General features: G+C 39.2%; 4 protein-coding genes across 5 annotated transcripts; 2 read left to right on the top strand and 2 right to left on the bottom strand.

The window, feature by feature from the left end:
* The first annotated feature begins 791 nt into the window (after positions 1–791).
* LOC110371356 (E3 ubiquitin-protein ligase Siah1) lies at positions 792–4,922 on the top strand. The gene is made up of 5 exons (XM_064039291.1): positions 792–926; positions 2,500–2,545; positions 2,891–3,086; positions 4,079–4,220; positions 4,309–4,922. Exons 2-5 carry the CDS (start codon positions 2,520–2,522, stop codon positions 4,896–4,898), a joined length of 954 nt encoding a protein of 317 aa, XP_063895361.1. The 5' UTR covers positions 792–926; positions 2,500–2,519; the 3' UTR covers positions 4,899–4,922.
* A 1,770-nt stretch (positions 4,923–6,692) lies between these two features.
* On the bottom strand, positions 6,693–9,860 carry LOC135118140 (large ribosomal subunit protein eL29-like). The gene is made up of 4 exons (XM_064039288.1): positions 9,765–9,860; positions 9,581–9,635; positions 9,327–9,391; positions 6,693–6,847 (listed from the first exon to the last, which is right to left on the bottom strand). The coding sequence occupies exons 2-4, from the start codon at positions 9,615–9,617 to the stop codon at positions 6,728–6,730; spliced, it is 222 nt and encodes a 73-aa protein (XP_063895358.1). The 5' UTR covers positions 9,618–9,635; positions 9,765–9,860; the 3' UTR covers positions 6,693–6,727.
* A 661-nt stretch (positions 9,861–10,521) lies between these two features.
* Positions 10,522–14,587, top strand: LOC135118134 (signal recognition particle subunit SRP68-like). Its single transcript, XM_064039278.1, has 6 exons — positions 10,522–10,751; positions 11,347–11,468; positions 11,980–12,207; positions 12,599–12,787; positions 13,230–13,360; positions 13,464–14,587. The coding sequence occupies exons 1-6, from the start codon at positions 10,652–10,654 to the stop codon at positions 14,491–14,493; spliced, it is 1,800 nt and encodes a 599-aa protein (XP_063895348.1). The 5' UTR covers positions 10,522–10,651; the 3' UTR covers positions 14,494–14,587.
* Positions 14,588–14,663: 76 nt separating this feature from the next.
* Positions 14,664–17,744, bottom strand: LOC135118137 (myrosinase 1-like). Of its 2 annotated transcripts, none has more exons than XM_064039287.1 (5): positions 17,662–17,744; positions 16,880–16,998; positions 16,111–16,781; positions 15,715–16,008; positions 14,664–14,818 (listed from the first exon to the last, which is right to left on the bottom strand). In XM_064039287.1, exons 1-5 carry the CDS (start codon positions 17,727–17,729, stop codon positions 14,798–14,800), a joined length of 1,173 nt encoding a protein of 390 aa, XP_063895357.1. In that variant the 5' UTR covers positions 17,730–17,744; the 3' UTR covers positions 14,664–14,797. The 2 variants fall into 2 exon arrangements, with proteins under 2 accessions (XP_063895357.1, XP_063895354.1); XM_064039284.1 differs by lacking the exon at positions 14,664–14,818 and adding an exon at positions 15,022–15,610.
* Positions 17,745–18,694: the final 950 nt, after the last annotated feature.

The raw sequence follows: 18,694 nt of genomic DNA, 5'->3' as shown, positions 1-18,694 counted from the left end.
TTGCAGAACAAAAATCTTAATAATACCTACCTACACATTTGAAGTAATTTTCTTACTAAAGAACCATTGACCGTCCTTGTCCTTGGAAGCACTTCCTATTTTACCCCATTTTCATTGATTCGGCTACCTACACTTATTATTAACCATCATCATCGTAAGAGCCTTTTCCCAATCATGTTGGGGTCGGCTTCCAGTCTAACCGGATTCAGCTGAGTACCAGTGCTTTACAAGAAGCGACTGCCTATCTGACCTCCTCAACCCAGTTACCCGGGCAACCCGATACCCCTTAGTTAGACTGGTGTCAGACTTACTGGCTTCTGACTACCCGTAACGACTGCCAAGGATGTTCAATGACAGCCGGGACCTACAGTTTAACGTGCCATCCGAAACACAGTCAATGGTGTCTAAGATATACTTAGAAAGTACATACAAACTTAGAAAAGTTGCATTGGTACATGCCCGACCTGGGATCGAACCCGCGCCCTCATACTGAGAGCGCGGGAGGTTGGTCCTTTACCCACTAGGCCACCACGACTTATTATTAACACTTATTATTAACACAAACACATTATTTTTTGCAAATATTCAATAAAAACACAAATCATGAATTGTCTATGATTTGGTAAAAAAAGAATGGCAACATCGTCAAACAATTTCCAGGATTACCCGAAGTTAACGATTAGTATCAGAGAAAAACATTGTCGCCCGTATTACATAGAGCATAAAGTCTTAAATCCGAAACATAAACTTTGATATACGATATTCGCGGATAGAATGTGATTCCACGTCACACAGAGCATTTATATACCGCGGTCAAATGTCTGGGACGCTTATTTTCTTGCGAAGAACGTCCATTGCATTATCGTGTCGAGTACAACAACGGCTGTATTTGGATACAAGCTATCTTCTCATCACATTCAAATAAGGTAAGGAACCACAGTCTCATATAATAAAAAAAAATAAAGTTTAGGTTGCGTAGTGGAATCTAAGTGCAATTTTCTTTTGTTTGGCGTGCCGGTATGGTAGCGGCAATTATTATCAGTGTCCTTCATAAAGCTGGTTTGGTATTTAAAAATATTATATAGGTACGTCTATGTGCATCAGTTTTTATCATGCAATACGATGAAGTGTCTAATAACGTTATCTAAATGTACGAGCGCACCCATTTCGGCCGCAGCCATTTTGTAGCTATTTAACTGAGTAGCATGATTTGAAAGTCGAAAATAATTCCCGTCTGAAACTCTAGGCACTGAAATTATAGGTAGGTTGGTTAGGTATTCACCCTTTACCACAGCCTTTACCCCGAGTTGGTATCTTTTGCGCTTATTGTTGTAGGGCTTAAAAAGATGTGGAGACAGTCCAAATATTGATCGAAATTAAAGTACCTATTTGATTGATTAGGTAGGTAATTAAGTGTAATATGCATAGGTGTAAAGATCTTTAATTTTTATTTGGAATATTCTTTTAAATAAGTTGTTGGAATCTCAATTTGCTATCTTCATTTTTATTGATGACTAGCTTCCGCCAGCGGCTTCGCCCGCGTGGTGTGTTGATAAAAAGTAGCCTATGTGTTAATCCAGGGTATCACCTATCTACATACCAAATTTCAATCAAATCGGGCCAGCCGTTTTTGCGTGATTGAATAACAAACATACATCCATACATTCTCACAAACTTTCACATTTATAATATAAGTAGGATTTTCCTGAGTAAAACATGAAAAAGAGAAAGTATAGGCAAGTACCTGAATAGTTGAGCGAATAAAACGTTTCTGTAGTATTAGTATCTATAGCTGACTACCTATATAACCACAACTGAAAATACGTGTGCCACATTAAAATCGAATGTTTGGTAAATACTAAGTTTCTTACCTACGCAGCAGTCGTCCACTATATTGTTAGACGTTATCTACTCTTCCCCCCTATAGGTACCTACTCACATAACAAAAGAATGACTTGGTTTCACGACACCTGAAGCCCATAATGTACCTACCTATAAGTATGCGACGTAGCATAACAGCAGTAGGTTTGTAGTAACTTAATGGAACAAAGAAAATAATTCAAGCCAAGCGTATTTACTTAGATCATTATGTTTTATCAAATGTGTACGGTCAGTCATTATTGGAAGATAAACCACTTAAGTGGCCAGTAGAAGGCAACGTACCTACGAGTGGCTACGATTATTATAAATGTGAATGTTTGTGAGAATGTATTATCCATGTATGTTTGTTTATTGTATTTCACGCAAAAACGGCTGGACCAATTTAGTTGAAATTTGGTATGTAGATAGGTTACCCTGAATTAACACATAGGCTACTTTTTATCAACCCACCACGCGGGCAAAGCCGCGAGCGGAAGCTAGTTATAGTTTTAATTCTCAATCGGCGCTTTGATTGGTACGACATGATGTAGTTTTTTACCTTCAAATTGTATCCCCATACTACCTAGGTGGTTATAATTTTATTTCCCCTACTTATAATGTTTTGTCTTTTATTTTCAGTAATATACACTTGAACGAAAATGGCAACGGCTAAACCAAACAAAAAGTAAGTTTCTACCAATAAATTACTTATCCAGTCAGGATATTTTGTAAATTCCCAACTTCTAATAGATACCTGTTGCAACTGCGCAGCTTGTAGCTGCACATTTGCCAAACACACACGTAGGTCAAAATAATTACGGGGAATTCCCATTCCGCTACCAGATTTTCTCAACAAAAAATTGCAATTCTCGAAGCACTTTATAAATAGCTTCGATGCATTTACATAAACTTGACTTTTTTTACCTTTATGCAACAACTAATACAAATTTTTACATTCAATTTTCATAAAAACCATTGAATCAAAGCTGAGTTTTCTGGCCTAAAATAACAAAAAACTTGACAATAACAGGGCCGCGGCGGTGGCGATTGACCTGCCAGAATGTCCAGTGTGCATGGAAACCATGAGTGCACCGATATTCCAGTGCCAGTCGGGACATAGCCTGTGCAACTCCTGCACGCAGAATCTGATGCCACCGATATGCCCCATCTGCCGCCAAAACCTCACGCAAATGAGGAACTGGCAGTTGGAAGAAATCGTTGCTAAGGTAAGTTTGAAAGAAAAAAAAATGTAGGTACAACACAAGCTTTGATTATATTATAATCAAAGAACACAAGAAACTTCACGACTATAAATGCCTGTATGTATCCCGAAGGTTGTGATAAACTGGCAGAATGGATTGTGTTTTGCTTGTAAAATACAAGCAAATTTTATTTTTTGTAGGTGTATAATATAAGCCTTTTAACTGTGTCCCAAAATTCTTTAAAGACTTCTTTTCATTGTTTGATTATCGGCGAGTTCGCATTCGAGATGCGGCTGTTTTTGAAGGAGTGGGACTGAGTCGGTCTGAGGTAAGGTAGTCCTCCGCGCTCGCTTACTTTTTTATCCAAATCCAGTCAGTCGAAGCCACGAATGGGGGAATACCCGCATGTCGTGTATCGAGCAAGATAATGACTCTTATTATAGCCTTTATTCGGGGACTCCCCACATGCTGTATAAATAACAAGTTATTACCGATGAAAATTAGCCTTTTATCAGTTTCTACCTACGTACCGTTCGATGTGATTATGTCCACATTAATTAAACCAGTGGCAGATTTCTAGACAATAATTACATGACTACCAACCTACTATTCTCTTCAACTTCACTACATAGTATAAAACAAAATCGCGTTCTCTGTCCCTTAATCTATGCTAAAATCTTTTAACTACTCAACGGATTTTGATGAGGTTTTTGATAATAGATAGAGTGATTGAAAAGGAAGGTTTATATGTATATTTTGAGGTAGTATTAGCATTGCACCCGTGCGAAGCCGGGGCGGGTCGCTAGTAGATGCATAAAACTAAAAATAAGAAAGCATTTTATCCCAACTTACAGTTATCGGCACGGATATCGAGCCATGACCTTGACCTGTGCAGAAGCGATTTACTGCCTTATTGCCTTATGCGTACGGGTGCGCAAAGCGATCCCCACTCTTCCGCCGAGAGCCCAATATCCGTGCCGGTATCTTTACATTTAGTATTGTTGTTTATTTTGCAGGCAAAAGTACCGTGTCCTAATAAATCAGCGGGATGTGTGTACACCATGGTGTCTGTCGACATGCAGGAGCATCTCAAGGAATGCATCTTCCGAGAGATGGAATGCCCTCTCGGTGTCGTGTTTGGAAAATGCTCCTGGACAGGTAATAAAATGCTTCATTTAAATGCCAGGTCAAAGTTTCATTGAAGAAAAAATATTACTTGGTATTCTAATATTCTTCTTATTCCCAGGTAAACTGAAGGACATGATGGAACACTTCAAGGAACGTCATACTGCTCACTGCAGCGCCACCTCTGATGAGGAGGTGGAACTTACCAACGTAGATATCAAAAATGATGACCGCCACTTCTTCCTCGTGGCCCAAACTAAGTTCTTGTTCATCATCACTGTGAAGATCGACACTCTTCAGAACATGGTGTATTGGACTATTCAGCACATTGGCAGCAAGAAAGCAGCACATGATCATATTTACGAGATACATGTGTTGAGCAAGCAGAACCCTAGGCGGAAAGTCGTGTTCACAGAACATTGCTTCAATGATGCCATTAAGCCTGAAGAGATTTTCCGTCAAGGAAAGTGTGCTGCTCTGCCTTTGGAAATGTTGGTTCACTATATCAAGGATAAAAAACTCTCGTTCAGGTTCTTTATTAAAAGAATCCCACCAGCGCCTAAACCTAATAAGAATGAGAAAGGTGATGACAACAAACCTGCACCTAAAGGTCCCGGACCAAAACCTAAAAATCCAAATCAGGATTCTAAGCCTAAGCCAAATGGGGCTGGTCCCAGCGGAAAGGGTAACAAAAATAAGGCTCAAGCGTAATTTCAAGGAATTGCGAAACTCCAATTTCCTTATTCGCTACGAAAATAACAGAGAAAATTTTATATTTTTTATTAGGTATGTAACTAGTTTGCTTGTTACAATGAGAAGGTCGGAGTTGAAGTTCAATACGCGTGATTACCTCTACCACATAGGCTTCATAAAGCTCTACATTATTTTGAAGTATGTGATGTGTGTATAAAAAATAAAAGTTGCCCTTAGATGTCTGTTCTGTAATAGGTTAATGTTCAGAAGTAGGCAAAGGCGAGTGGCGAGTGGAGCCGCACTTGACCTCACCAAAATTCTTTACTGGGCTAGTAATAAAATATTGAACCTTGAATGTAAAGCCCCCTCTAGCATAAGGCGGATCTCAGCAGACAAACAAACACGGTGATTGGTTGCTATGGATTGGTCCAAAGTAAAAAAAAAACAATTGGCTCTCTCCTCAACCACTTCACAGTTTAGTCTGCTGGGATGGTTCATCAAGGGAACCTTGTTTATGCTAGATCCAGGCAATCTATTGCGTGAACGATGTAAGGCAACTTGGGAACACTCCAAGCATAAAATATAGAACCCTATATTTTATGTGGATGTGAGCTCAGATTATGCCAAGGGTTTATCCAACCGCTGGCATTCCATTGAGTATTATGGGCAAATGCACTACAATACTCTTGTACATACATACATATTTACCTAATGTAATAAGATACTAATCGAGTATCTATTATGTAGCCCTAACGTGGTGTAGGAAAAACAAGTTTTGAGCTGTAATTAAGACCTATCAATAACGACCAATTTAGTTACTTAAAAAAATTGTTTATCCTCTTAATGTTTAATGGTATTCATATACGTATCATATACCTTTATATACGTATTCCTTTTGTTTTGTAATGATTGTATTAGAATAGTACTTTACTAGGTATAAGATTTTTATTTTGAAGTTCATATACTTCTTAAACTTAGGTACTGGCAGGCTCTTCATGCCCAAGGTGCCAAGAATTGTTAAGATAAATACTTCTGGATGCAAAATCTTTATCCAAAGCATAAAATCATACTTTAATCATTGTTTGTAGTAGAGTAAGTGTAGATGATAGTTATTTTTTATTAACACTTTATAATACTAACAATGCACCATGGTACAATTGTATCATAGGTACCTAATGTAACTTTATCACGTAATTCAAATTAAAGATTTCTAAACATAACATTGTTAACATTTTTTATTTACCCAACCCTTACGAAACGCGAGCGGGTTCCTCGATTAATTGACAGAAAAAACCAATAGGTCATTCCAAATGTTATCATCTCCCAAGCCTTTTTCCATGTTTGGGTCCGCTTCCAGTCTATTTGGATGCAGCTGAGTAGCAGTGATTTAGATGTAGCGACTATTATTAGACTGCCTCAACCCAGACCCTTTGGTAAGACTGACTTCTTACTACCCATAACAACTGCCTAAGATGTTCATAGCATCCGGTTCTACAGTTTAACGTGCCCTCGGAAACAGTCATTGGTGTGTAAGATATACTTAGAAAGTACATACAGAGTAGCATTGGTACTTGTCTGACCTGGATTAGAACCCAAATGCTCATACTTGCGAAATTGGTTCTTTACCTGCTCTGCCTTTAACTTTTTTTTAATTGCAAATGACACCTCCCTATTTACTTTTTTCCTATACAAGAATTGAATTACTATGAAATCAACTGCACCATTTAGGTACCTATTTCAAAGCTTTTACATACTAAAGTTCAAACTATCAATAAGTACTGGTTGCAAGGTAAAATAAATCAAACAACTAAATAAGTTTTAGTTTTTATTTCCTTACAGCTAGATGTTCATTTCTTGGCCTTAGCTTCCCGCGTGGCTTTCCTCTCGGCGGCACGCGCTAGCTGCTTTGCTGGCTTCAGGTTACCCTTTTTGCAGAACCTTTGGTTCCTCAGGAACTTGGGGTCCATCTGTAAATTAAAAAAAACCATTGTCTGTAAAGTCGTTTTACTGACGATAGTTGAACGTGACAACGTGAGTAGCGAGCGAGGTACAGTTACCGGCACGGATGTCGAGCCCTGACCTTCACCTGCGCAGAAGCGATTTACTGCCTTATTGCCTTATGCGTACGGGTGCGCAAAGCGATCCCCACTCTTCCGCCGAGAGCCCGACATCCGTGCCGGTAACTGTAACGCCTCAGAGCGATGTAACGCCTCAGAGCGATGTAACGCCTCAGAGCGAGGTAACGCCGCATGAGTCATGTTTTTTCGTGCGTGCAGCCGGCTCCATCGATTTATAAGACGTTGTCACGTCAAAAATAATTACAATGTATTAATTTTAAATCTAATTGTGAGAAGACTTAATTAGAAATTCAATTTCAAGTCTAGTGTGGATTATAGAATTATTGAGTATAGGTAATTAACATTGGAGTTTGCTTAGCTAATTTATTTGATTGGTTGGAAATGATATTCTCAAGAACAAGTGAGATTTGAAAAATCTTTTCAGTACTAGATGGCCTTAGATAGCAATTGTTAGAGAATACATACACACTTTTTTTATGTAGAGTATGTATTTAAGAATCCTGGTGAAAATACAAGATTATAAGTTGTCAAACATGGAACAGAATTTCACAATATGCAGTAATATTATATTTTCTTAATGCCAAATTTATTTACAATCGGTGGACGTCAGATTACAAAGATACTGGATAACTCAAGTTCTGCTGAACTTAAGTTGGCAAATGCATGAACTTGCAAGGATAGGTTAATATTCAAGATATAAAAGTTTGTTTATTATGAGAAGTACACAGTATCTCCTGATGAAATTCAACATTAATTCAATAAATTCTAGAGGTTCCCAACAAAATTACCGCCGAAAGAACCGGTCATCATAAACTGAGTGCAAAACGACGATAATTGGTCAGTGGGTCGTCTTAGGGGCGGAGTTGTAGGAGTTGGAGTATACGCTTAGGGGCACTATGAGCAGCAAAGAAAACCAAAAAAAAAAAATTTACGAAAAAAAAATTTTTTTGGGACTTAGTAAAATTTTCGTTTTTTTTTTTTTTTCAAAAATTTGCCGATTTTTTTGCAGAATCGGATTGACCTTGCCTGCAGCAACCATTTACGATCTGAGAAGCATGGCCCTAGGATGCACCGTTTCCGAGTTATGGGCCATTTTAATTTTTCGTATTTTTAGAAAATGGTTTATATTTCCAAAATGGTAGGTCTGACGAGATTATTTTCGGGAAAGAAATTGTTGCTCCACTCGAAAGCCATGACATCGTGTAAAAAAAACCAGCAAAATTGAGAAAAAAAAAAACAACATCAAAAATGTTCTAAGTGTCGGGCGTCGTTTCAGCTTGAGTATGGTTAGGGGCGCAGGACTTAGTAAAATTTTCGGAAATATTTTTTTTGTCGAATTCGACCATTTTTATTTCAGCAACTAATTTTGTGACTCCTTAGAAAGCGTTTATGATCTGAGAAGCATGGTCCTCCGACGCACCGTTTCCGAGTTATGGGTCTTTTTCATTTTTCGTATTTTTAGAAAATGGTTTATATTTCCAAAATGGTAGGTCGGACGAGATTATTTTCGGGAAAGAAATTGTTGCTCCACTCGAAAGCCATGACATCGTGTAAAAAAAACCAGCAAAATTTAGAAAAAAAAAACCAACATCAAAAATTTTCTAAGTGTCGGGCGTTGTTTCAGCTTGAGTATTGTTAGGGGCGCAGGACTTAGTAAAATTTTCGGAGAGTTTTTTTTTTTCTCAATTTTGCTGGTTTTTTTTACACGATGTCATGGCTTTCAAGTGGAGCAACAATTTCTTTCCCGAAAATAATCTCGTCCGACCTACCTTTTTGGAAATATAAACCATTTTCTAAAAATACGAAAAATGAAAATGACCCATAACTCGGAAACGGTGCGTCGGAGGACCATGCTTCTCAGATCATAAACGCTTTCTAAGGAGTCACAAAATCAGTTGCTGAAATAAAAATGGTCGAATTCGACAAAAAAAAAAAATTTCCGAAAATTTTACTAAGTCCTGCGCCCCTAACAATACTCAAGCTGAAACGACGCCCGACACTTAGAAAATTTTTGATGTTGGTTTTTTTTTCTCAATTTTGCTGTTTTTTTTTACACGATGTCATGGGTTTCGAGTGGAACAACAATTTCTTTCTCGAAAACAATCGCGTCTGAGCTACCATTTTGGAAATATAAACCATTTTCAAAAAATACGAAAATTGAAAATGGCCCATAACTCGGAAACGGTGCATCCTAGGGCCATGCTTCTCAGATCGTAAATGGTTGCTGCAGGCAAGGTCAAACCGATTCTGCAAAAAAATCGGCAAATTTTCGAAAAAAAAATTTACGAAAACTTTTCTAAGTCCTTGCTCCATAGTGCCCCTAAGGCTACACTCCAACCCGATAATTAATTAAAAACATATTACTTACGCCAAGGGTGGATTCGTGCCTTTGGTTCCTAGGCTTTTTGATGCCATTCCTGTGGGCTTTGCGGTCTGAAAAGAAGAAAAACAGGTTGTATTTACATCACGTCAACTTAACCCCAAAGCAGTTTCAAAAGTTCGTTAAAACGGACTACGGATAGCACCCATACATATGATGTAGGTACACAATTATATTTCAACGTGTCACAATCACAGTTTAGTATTTTTGTATTCACATTATCAGGCAATAGAAATACTCACTTTGGTTGTGATTTGTGTGATTCTTAGACTTTGCCATTTCGTCTGTTTATGCGTTCTGCAAAAGAAAATATGTATTAAAATATAACACTTAGCACTAGGACACTTAATACGACGAATAAAACTGTTCAAATTAAGAAAGATCTTGTAGATATTTAAGAATTATTTTAAAACTCGGGACACTAACCTAAAACAGCAAGAGAAAGAAACAAGAGGAAAACAATTTGATTGTCAATGTCGAGTTGAAGTTTTAGACACAATTTGTAGCATAAAATGAACGTGTCTCTGTCGCTCTTAAGGAAAACTATCTTGCTATCCTGCTGTCAAACTATCGAACGTCCTGTCATTGACGGTTAAAAAACCTAAAAATGTTCATTTCTGAACATGGAACGTTTTTACATTCCTCTAAATGCAGAATGTTTTAGAATTGATCATATTTAACCATGATTAAAATTTAATATTGTTACCAGCTTATGAACTCATTATACCACCCGCGTCGCTTGACCCTTGGTTTACATTTATTCATCATCCTCCTACCCTTATTCCAATTTTACTTGGGGTCGACGCAGCAAGTTTTCTCCTTCCATACTTTTCTATCTGCCTCATCTTCCTAGATATTGGTTTATATTTTTTATTTAATTAAAGTAGCACTTGTGCATAAAATATGATTGTAACCAGATAACGACCTATACCCTCGCCTCGGAGGCCTAAGGCTTCTTAGGCAACCTAGTTTATAGCAGAACACAGAGAACGCAGAACTTGCGCTGATAATAAATATAATGAATAAATACATATAAATAAATAAATTCAAATTATATAAAATACCTTCGGATATCACTAAGAAAATTTTATTACTCATCCATTACGGAGTAAAATAATATTTCTGAAAATTTGAGTGAGACAGAGACAAAACATATGTTAAAAATGTAGAAAAATCTGACTGGGAACACTAAAACATGTGTCGTGTTGTCTGATAGCTGTCTTGAGTTGTCAGGTGTTTATTTGAAATAAAATCTCTATGAAATATTAATTTAATTCCAATTAAAACCTTATAAAAAATCGTAGCAAGTCACAATGGTGGTGTTGGAAGGCGATTCCGGGGATGCGAAACCTATTTCCGCTGAAGAAAATGATAAAGAAGAAGTCAAGTCGCCGAGGCTTTTAACTTTAGAAAGTATCCTTTGCATTTTACGAAATACATTTTCACTGTGACTTAAAATGAATTACATGGTATACCCCTTACAATAATACACTAGTGTTCTACTTGTGATAAGCTTCCATATGTTATGTTTTAACTCGTTATCTCGTGTCACACATATCACTCTCTTTCACGTAAGTTTAGGTAGGGATACTGGTATCATATCCAACAGGTACGAATAGTTTGTACATTAAATACTACAACAATGATAATTTACAATTCATTGCAATCATCATTTGGTTTTATTACACAGTGTTTTATTGTAATCATTGTTGTATATGTTGGGGTTTAGTTTCAGCCTAAACTGACAAAAATCATAGTAGATGAATTCTAGTATTAGAAGTTTTGATGTTCAGAAAGATTATCTTCCTTTGCTACTCTTTATTATTATTTATACTTCTATTATATATATAGGGCTTTTTTGGTTGTTTATACCCTATAGGCACCAATGCGACAGAATTTTTACTATAAGGAAACTACACTATCTCCAGGTGACATAGGCTTAATTTAATCTGTGTAGGAAAAATTCTAGTCAGTCTCTTATATAAATAATCCTTAACTAGTGTATCAGTTTTCCGCATCACCAAGGATGCTCAGCAACAGCATGGCCTACGCCACGGTGACTACCAGCGCTACCGAGGATATTGTTCAAGGCGCATCAGGAGGCTGCGTAAAGTGCTCAAAATACCCCAGGTTAGTTTTAGATTTTCAATTCTGTTCAAGAACTGTGATTGCATAAGATGATTGACATTTTTGGGGAGAAAAATCCAATTGGCAGATGATTATTGAATTATTGCTGAAGTTACAGTTTTTTGCTAGATAGATAGATATATAGACTTCATTATGCACACCAATTAAAAATCAACAAGAACAAAACAAACAATTTTGAAGTTGGTGGCACAATGGGTGGTCTTATCGTTAAAAGCGATCTCTTGCAGACAACCTTTCTAGGTATTGTATTTATCAAAAAGAGTATTTTGAATTGTTCTATTTTGAAGAATGTGCCTCATATTAGTCTGAACAAAATTTTTTTATACCTATCTGTGCCAGAAGGTGTTTGTTCCTTACAAATAATGTCAATTCTAATAACTTTAGTATTTCTAAAAATACCCTATGCTTCTATTCTATACTATACTACCTCTTATTATCACATTTAAATCAAATCAAGATACAATATTTCCTCTTATTCTCCACCTATTTCCAGGGCGATCGCCGTCACTACCGCCGACGTGACGTCACCACCGTCCACCTGACAGCCACGACGGCAGAGAGCCGCTTGCTCTGCGTGCCACTACTCCAAGCAGAGAGAGCGTGGGCCTATGCCATGCAGTTACGCCAAGAGGCCAACACTGAGCCCAGGAAGAAGTTCCATCTTGTGTCCCGGTTGAAGAAGGCGTTTGCTCATGCTCAGACGCTGCTGCAGTTGTGCGAGGTAGTACACACATACTATTGAAAAATTTGCTCCCTTATTTTTACCCCTGACACAAAAACGCGTAGTGTCTGTTCATCTCTGTCTGGTACTGCAGCTTTTAAACAGCTGAACCGATTTGCGTTTCTTTTTAGATGATCTTCTAGTGGTGGTTCTCAATCATGGTTGTCAAAATCGGTTTAGGCATTCTACAGTTATTACTTTTTTTGACATTCATACAGTAAAGAGCAGTAATCTGAGTGCCCAAACGGTGATATAGAATAGTCGAGTGCCATTTAAAACGCAACTGTTCATTTACGCATTACTTGAGCAGCAAAGTGGAGAATGCGACACGCGGACAACATAAAACGGATGGTCGAGTGTCATTTAAAATTGAACTCTATGTCTTGTTCAGCAAAGTGGTGTATGCGACGCTCGCACGCAGCTGGAGGCGGGCGCGTATGCGGCGTGGCTGGGCGGCGCGCTACTAGTGGAGCTGCAGCAGTGGCGCGCGGCTGCCGAGAGCCTGCACCGCGCACAGCTGGTCTTGGAGAAGCTCTGTGCTGCCCTGCCCGAGGATGAGAGGACCGTGTTTAAGCAGAAGGTTTGTCTTACATAGTGAAATATAATATAGCACCCTCAAATTTGCATATGCAGTCGATATGTTACCTAGTTCAAGGCAATTACCTTAGTTAAGATATGTGAATTTAAGTAATTTGCTCGTGTAAAAGTGTGATTACGTTTTTGGAAAAATAAATGATTTGACAGTGGTATCAGCTAGTCTACATCCAACTTTTGATATTCACTCTGTTCATCATATACTCTTAGCTACATCGTTACATAAATCTACGGCAAGAAGGTCCGTTCTCAAGACCTCATTCAGCTGTATAAGATCATCTTGCAAAACTTTATGGCATGTATACCATAGACCCCTTTTCACACTTCCGCCTCCAGATGTTACATAAAAATTCTGCAACTTACTGTTTGTTCTGCGACGACATAAAGTTTGGCGAGATCTATACCAATATCATTTACAATTACTTCAGGTAGAAGAACTGAAGCCCAGTCTCCGTTACTGCGCGTACAACATCGGCGACGAGTCGGCGGCCGGGGACCTGGTTGCCATGCGCGGACAGGGGCTCATTGAGAACCTGGATACTCTAATGGCGCAAGCTAAGTAAGTCTTATTTCATTAATAAATATGCGTTCTTTTCAGTTTTTGCTTTTTATATGCCTTTTTCCATAAATTATTTTATAAATGTGTATTCGCACTATTTCAGGGAGTCTCGCTCTGGCGTGATGCACGAGATAGAATGGCGCGGTCGACGAGTCACTGTGAGACCAGAAAAAGTGCGTCTATTCCTCATCGCATTGCAAGATCTAGACAAGTCCGTCGCCAGCGCAGAGACCGTACAAGCCAAGATTGATATCCTCGAAAACATCCTCATGGATTGCAAGGACGCTATTTCAGCCATCAAGGACGAAATCAAAAGTGACCCCAAGCTTAAAACGGCTTCTGAATCGCAGATGTCTGGCATCAACTACTTGCTTTCTTATTTGATGTACTTGCGTCTGATGCGTACTATTGAGAGGAACAACTTGCTCGTACAACAGGCGGAGGAAGCTCGTAAGAACAACATACAGATTGACGGCAAGAAGGTCCGTCCTCAAGACCTCACTCGGCTCTATGAGATCATCTTGCAGAACTTCACTGAATTGCAGCAGTTGCCAGGATTCGAAACTGATGCGGCATACCAGCAGGAAATAGAGACATTGACAAAGGCATACCGTGCGTTCCGTTGCTACTACATCGCTCAAGTGTTGACTGGGCTGCGTCGCTTCCGAGAGGCTCTCGCCATGTTGGAACGTTGCAGCAACTACTCCGCCGAATCGCTGGCCAGCAAGCTCAACGACAAACAACTTGTGGACAAGTTGCAAATATTGAAGAAGGACATAGAGAGCTGCAAATTCGAAGTTCATGCTGACTCCGTTCTTGAGGACGATGAAGAAGACGAAGACACGAAGTATACATCAAGTGGTAGGTCTTACAAGGACAAGAAACCTTTGGTTGATCGCTTGGATGAGTACAGGGAGGATACTCAGGTTCTCACTAAGAACCCCAACATCTACAAAATGCCGCCGCCGATGGAAGCCATTCCCTGCAAGCCGCTATTCTTCGACCTTGCTTGCAACTTCGTGGAGTTCCCTAACTTGGACGATAAGACCGGCGCGGCAGACAGTAAGAAGCAAGGTGCAGGCCTTACTGGACTAGTCAAAGGTTTCTTGGGATGGGGCAAAAGTGACAAGTAGATATATACATCCATTCATACATATTTATACAGGTTCATTGGTTTTATTATGTACCAGGATTTGTTTTTAAAGGTTCAAATTATATACATCTATATAAATAAAAGGTCGTTTTATTTATTACAATTGGTTATTTACTTCTAATAACAATCAGCTCAGTCTTAGGGGTCAATGTCCCGCGTCGATAGACATGACATAGCTCTCCGGTTGGTAATCGTAGTCAATTTCTCGCGTCTTAATAATCTGTTTATAGATGAAAGCTGATTTCCTCGGGAGGCGTGTAAGTTCAGGATCATCAAAGTTTATTTCATAAAATCCGAAACGTTCCCTAAAAACAAAAAATATATAATTTATAAGTAACAAAAGAAATTAGAAATTATGGGTCAATCTGTTGGTCCTGTTATAAGAATCCATAAAATTGTCAGTGGGACAATTACGGTCATTAGAGGGAAATAGACCGGTAACAGGAGACATAATATTAGCGCTCATACGTGTAACCAGCCAGCCACTCGAAGTTATCCATGAGACTCCAGGCGTAAGAGCGCTTGTAGACGTCCGTTTTTTTCACCGGATAACGGACCGTGAATAAACGGCTATCTTTGTATACATAAGTTTTTTACCGGATGGATGGACTGCCGTCTATATGCGTTAGAACGCAGGTAGACGGCACTCAATTAACAGAAAACAGGCAATACGTCCGGCAGCGTCAACACGCACCAATACACTGGCGTGGATGACCGCCATTTCTTACACCGGACCGGTGTCCGTCGCGCCGAGGGGAAGGGGTGGTGCATCCGGCGTAAATTGTTCGCCGGACCGATGTCCGGTGCATGTACACACATTCATTATAATTCATACACCACCGCGAATCCGGCAAAAAACACGGTCCGTTATCCGGTGAAAAAAACGGACGTCTACAAGCGCTCTAATAGCCCTTAACGTCGATGCCCTCGTCCAGAGCGTCGAGCACGTCTTCCAGCGCGTCTCTGTAGTAGTCGACGCGCTCGTCATCCTCAATACCCTCGTGCGTCGACCAGCCGTTCTCGGTCACGTAGATAGGTATATTACCGTACCTTTTTTGTATTTCATTCAGAGCAATGTACAGACTTTTAGGCATTTGCTAGAACCAAAAAAGATATATCAATCTCTCACCACGATGTTATAGTATTTTTACCCGACTGCCAAAAAGGAGGAGAGCTTATCTTCTAATAGAGCAATACCTACACGCAACCAGTATGAAACAGCTTGAGGCCAATCCTTATCCTGAGTTCGGCCGATCTCAACATACTCCATGGATGAGGCCGCGGCAAGCTTCCAGCCTGTTACAATGACACCTGTGTAGTGGTTCACGCCGAAGAAGTCGCTCGTCCCACGTATGTATGCCTTCTCTTCTTCCGTAAAGTCAGATAGCTTGGTCCTTGGGTAACCCTGGGCAGCGCTCTTTTGAGCTACAAGTTCTAAGAGCTCTTTCGGAAATCCTCCATCTTTAGAAAATATTGGATCAGTGTACATCGCCCACTGAAAGGAATAAATCCATTATAGTAGCATCTATTAGCAAGCTTTCGTGGAATATATAAGGGCCTTCAATTAAGGGCGTTAAATGAATTACTTGTACCGTACCTGGAACTGGTTGAATAACTCTACAGCATGAAGAACTTCTTCAGAATCAGCAATAGGCTCTGCAGCACCTACAGCTATAGCGAAGCCACACGACCCTCCCTGTACAGGCTTGAACTCATCATTGTACACGTGGTACGCTTTAGCGTGAGCGAGAATAAGATTTTTCGCACAAATGAACTCCCCAACATCCGTAATGTTTAACATCGGCGCCTTCGTTACGGAACCGTAACCGTCATGACAAACTTGCGCCGCCTCGTTGAATGTGATAAAAGTCTTGACTCTATCGCCGAAGTTGTCGAACACGACTCGGGCGTAGTCTGCAAACCAGTCCACGATGAGAGGGTTGAGGAAGCCGCCCATGTCCTGCAGCTTCTGCGGCAAGTCCCAGTGGTAGAGCGTGATCATCGGCTGAATGTTGTACTTGAGCACTTCGTCGATGACGTTGTTGTAGTAGGCGATGCCGGCCTCGCTGACGCGGTCCGCCAGGCCGTTGGGCAGGATGCGCGACCACGCCACCGAGAAGCGGTACGAGTCGATGCCCAGCTCCCTCATCATCTCCACGTCGCGCTTGTACTTGTGGTACGAGTCGCACGCTATGTCACCATTGCTTTGGTCTGAGATGGCTCCCGGATTGTTGTGGGTTAAGTAGTCCCAGATGCTCTCACTTTTGTCTAGAAATATTTAGAGGTATTGATTAGGTATCTATGTAGAATACCAAGTGTAGTCATGTAGTGTATAAAATTATCAAGTCTTTTACAAGAATTCATACCATCTGCGTCCCATGCTCCCTCGATTTGATGAGCTGCGGTGCTGGTGCCGAAAATGAAGTGTTTCGGGAATCGTCTGCTGCGCTTTACTTCGACTGCACATGTTAGTGCTGCCACAGAACTACAATAGGTATAGAATTTACATATTTTAATTAGTACTGCATGGTAGCTTGCGGGCCAGTTAGACAATCTTGTAAAGCTTGGGTTTCCTAGGAAAGCGGTGCCGCCACATAGCGGCTGTAATACAGCGGTGAATGACGTCGCGAGAACGTTGTCTATGTAAACAAAATGGGGCGGTTTCCTAGAGAGCGGTAACTGACACCGTAACTTCAAAAAGCGGTGCCGCTATTTGCATGACGGCCGTCTTGACGGTGTCAGATAGTTTGGTGAACGTTTTATTGAAAGCGGTGAAGCTTTTTTAATACGGATTTGTGTTTTGTTTTTCGGAACAACGTCAAAAAATGAGTTCCAACTCTTGGAGCAGCGAGGACGATGAAATTTTAATAGATTTCGTTCGTAACTACGAAGCAATATATAATATAAAAAGTAAAGTTTATAGAAAAAGTCAACTAAAACAGAATTGGTGTCGTGAAATTTGAGAAATATTAAATAAAACAGGTTAGTAAGTATAATACAACTAACAAAAAGTTTATGACGGTGTGTTAAAACGGTCGTGGAACTTTCCACATGTCATCACCGTAAAGACGACCGTCTATTTGCGTCCGTAATATTACGGCTATATGACGGCACCGCTTTCCTAGGAAACCAAAGCTTAAGTGCTTACCACAATAATAACACCGGTATCTTCATGGCTTTATGTTGTACTAATACGTTCAAGAATCCATACTGCATTTATAAGCTGATATTCTTATCGATCATCTTTTAATCTAATTCAGATAGGAAAGTTGGAATCTGTTTCATCTTCCTGTAGTGACTCATAACAGAGGTACTTAAAACTGTCGATATTTTATTTTTGTGTGTTGACTTTTAGAAAATCCTCTATTAAATGAATCAGTGAATTATCTTGGTTAGTTGATGAATCACAGAATTAATGGGCGCTCTTTCAGGTGGTGCAGCTGCATCGAAAATGGAAGAATTTACCCATTTTAGGGTATCAGATTGCTTGATATGAGATATTAAGGATACCTGTTTTGTTTCATGCTTATTTTGTGACTTATTTCTTCTTTGTATATAACTCTTTGTTTTCTTATATGCTTAACTTATGTACTGACCCTAAATACTTATATACCACCCCTACACTAGACTTCCATTATAAACTCCTTTATGTTTTTCATGATTTCCTTTGTGATTTTCCAGCCTCTGGGATGGATGCGCTCGCAACTTAATTGAAGTCTTGATAATATGATAGATAGCCATAAAAAACTTAGAATCAAATAATAAATAATAAATAAATAAATAAATTGTTTATTACTTCTCTTTGAACATCATTTAACAATATTTTGCTAATTCTAAAAAGTGCTGATGTATAATTTGCCCGAACTAGGTAAAAACCTGTGTCTCGGGCGTAAAAGTGCTTATTATAATATTTATAGCTAATTAACAATAAATTGCTGCTAGTAACTAAAAACTAGGTCAATATGACAAATACAGAGTTATTACACATGTTTGTTATAATGCTTACATACTAATTAAAATATACATATTGCGTACCTACAATATTTGAGACTAAAAATGCGGGCCTAAAAATAGTCAGTAATCCACTATCCCTAAGTAAAATATGAAATTATATAATGTGTAAAAATGATTACAGCTAAATATTATCTAGAGTTTGACGCTATCAGACGCCTTTATAGTCT

This window comes from Helicoverpa armigera, chromosome 2 (genome assembly GCF_030705265.1).
Source record: "Helicoverpa armigera isolate CAAS_96S chromosome 2, ASM3070526v1, whole genome shotgun sequence".
In the NCBI taxonomy this organism is placed as follows: Eukaryota; Metazoa; Arthropoda; class Insecta; order Lepidoptera; family Noctuidae; genus Helicoverpa; species Helicoverpa armigera.
Note: the sequence above shows the minus strand (reverse complement) of the source record. Positions and strands in the feature narration are given on the sequence as shown.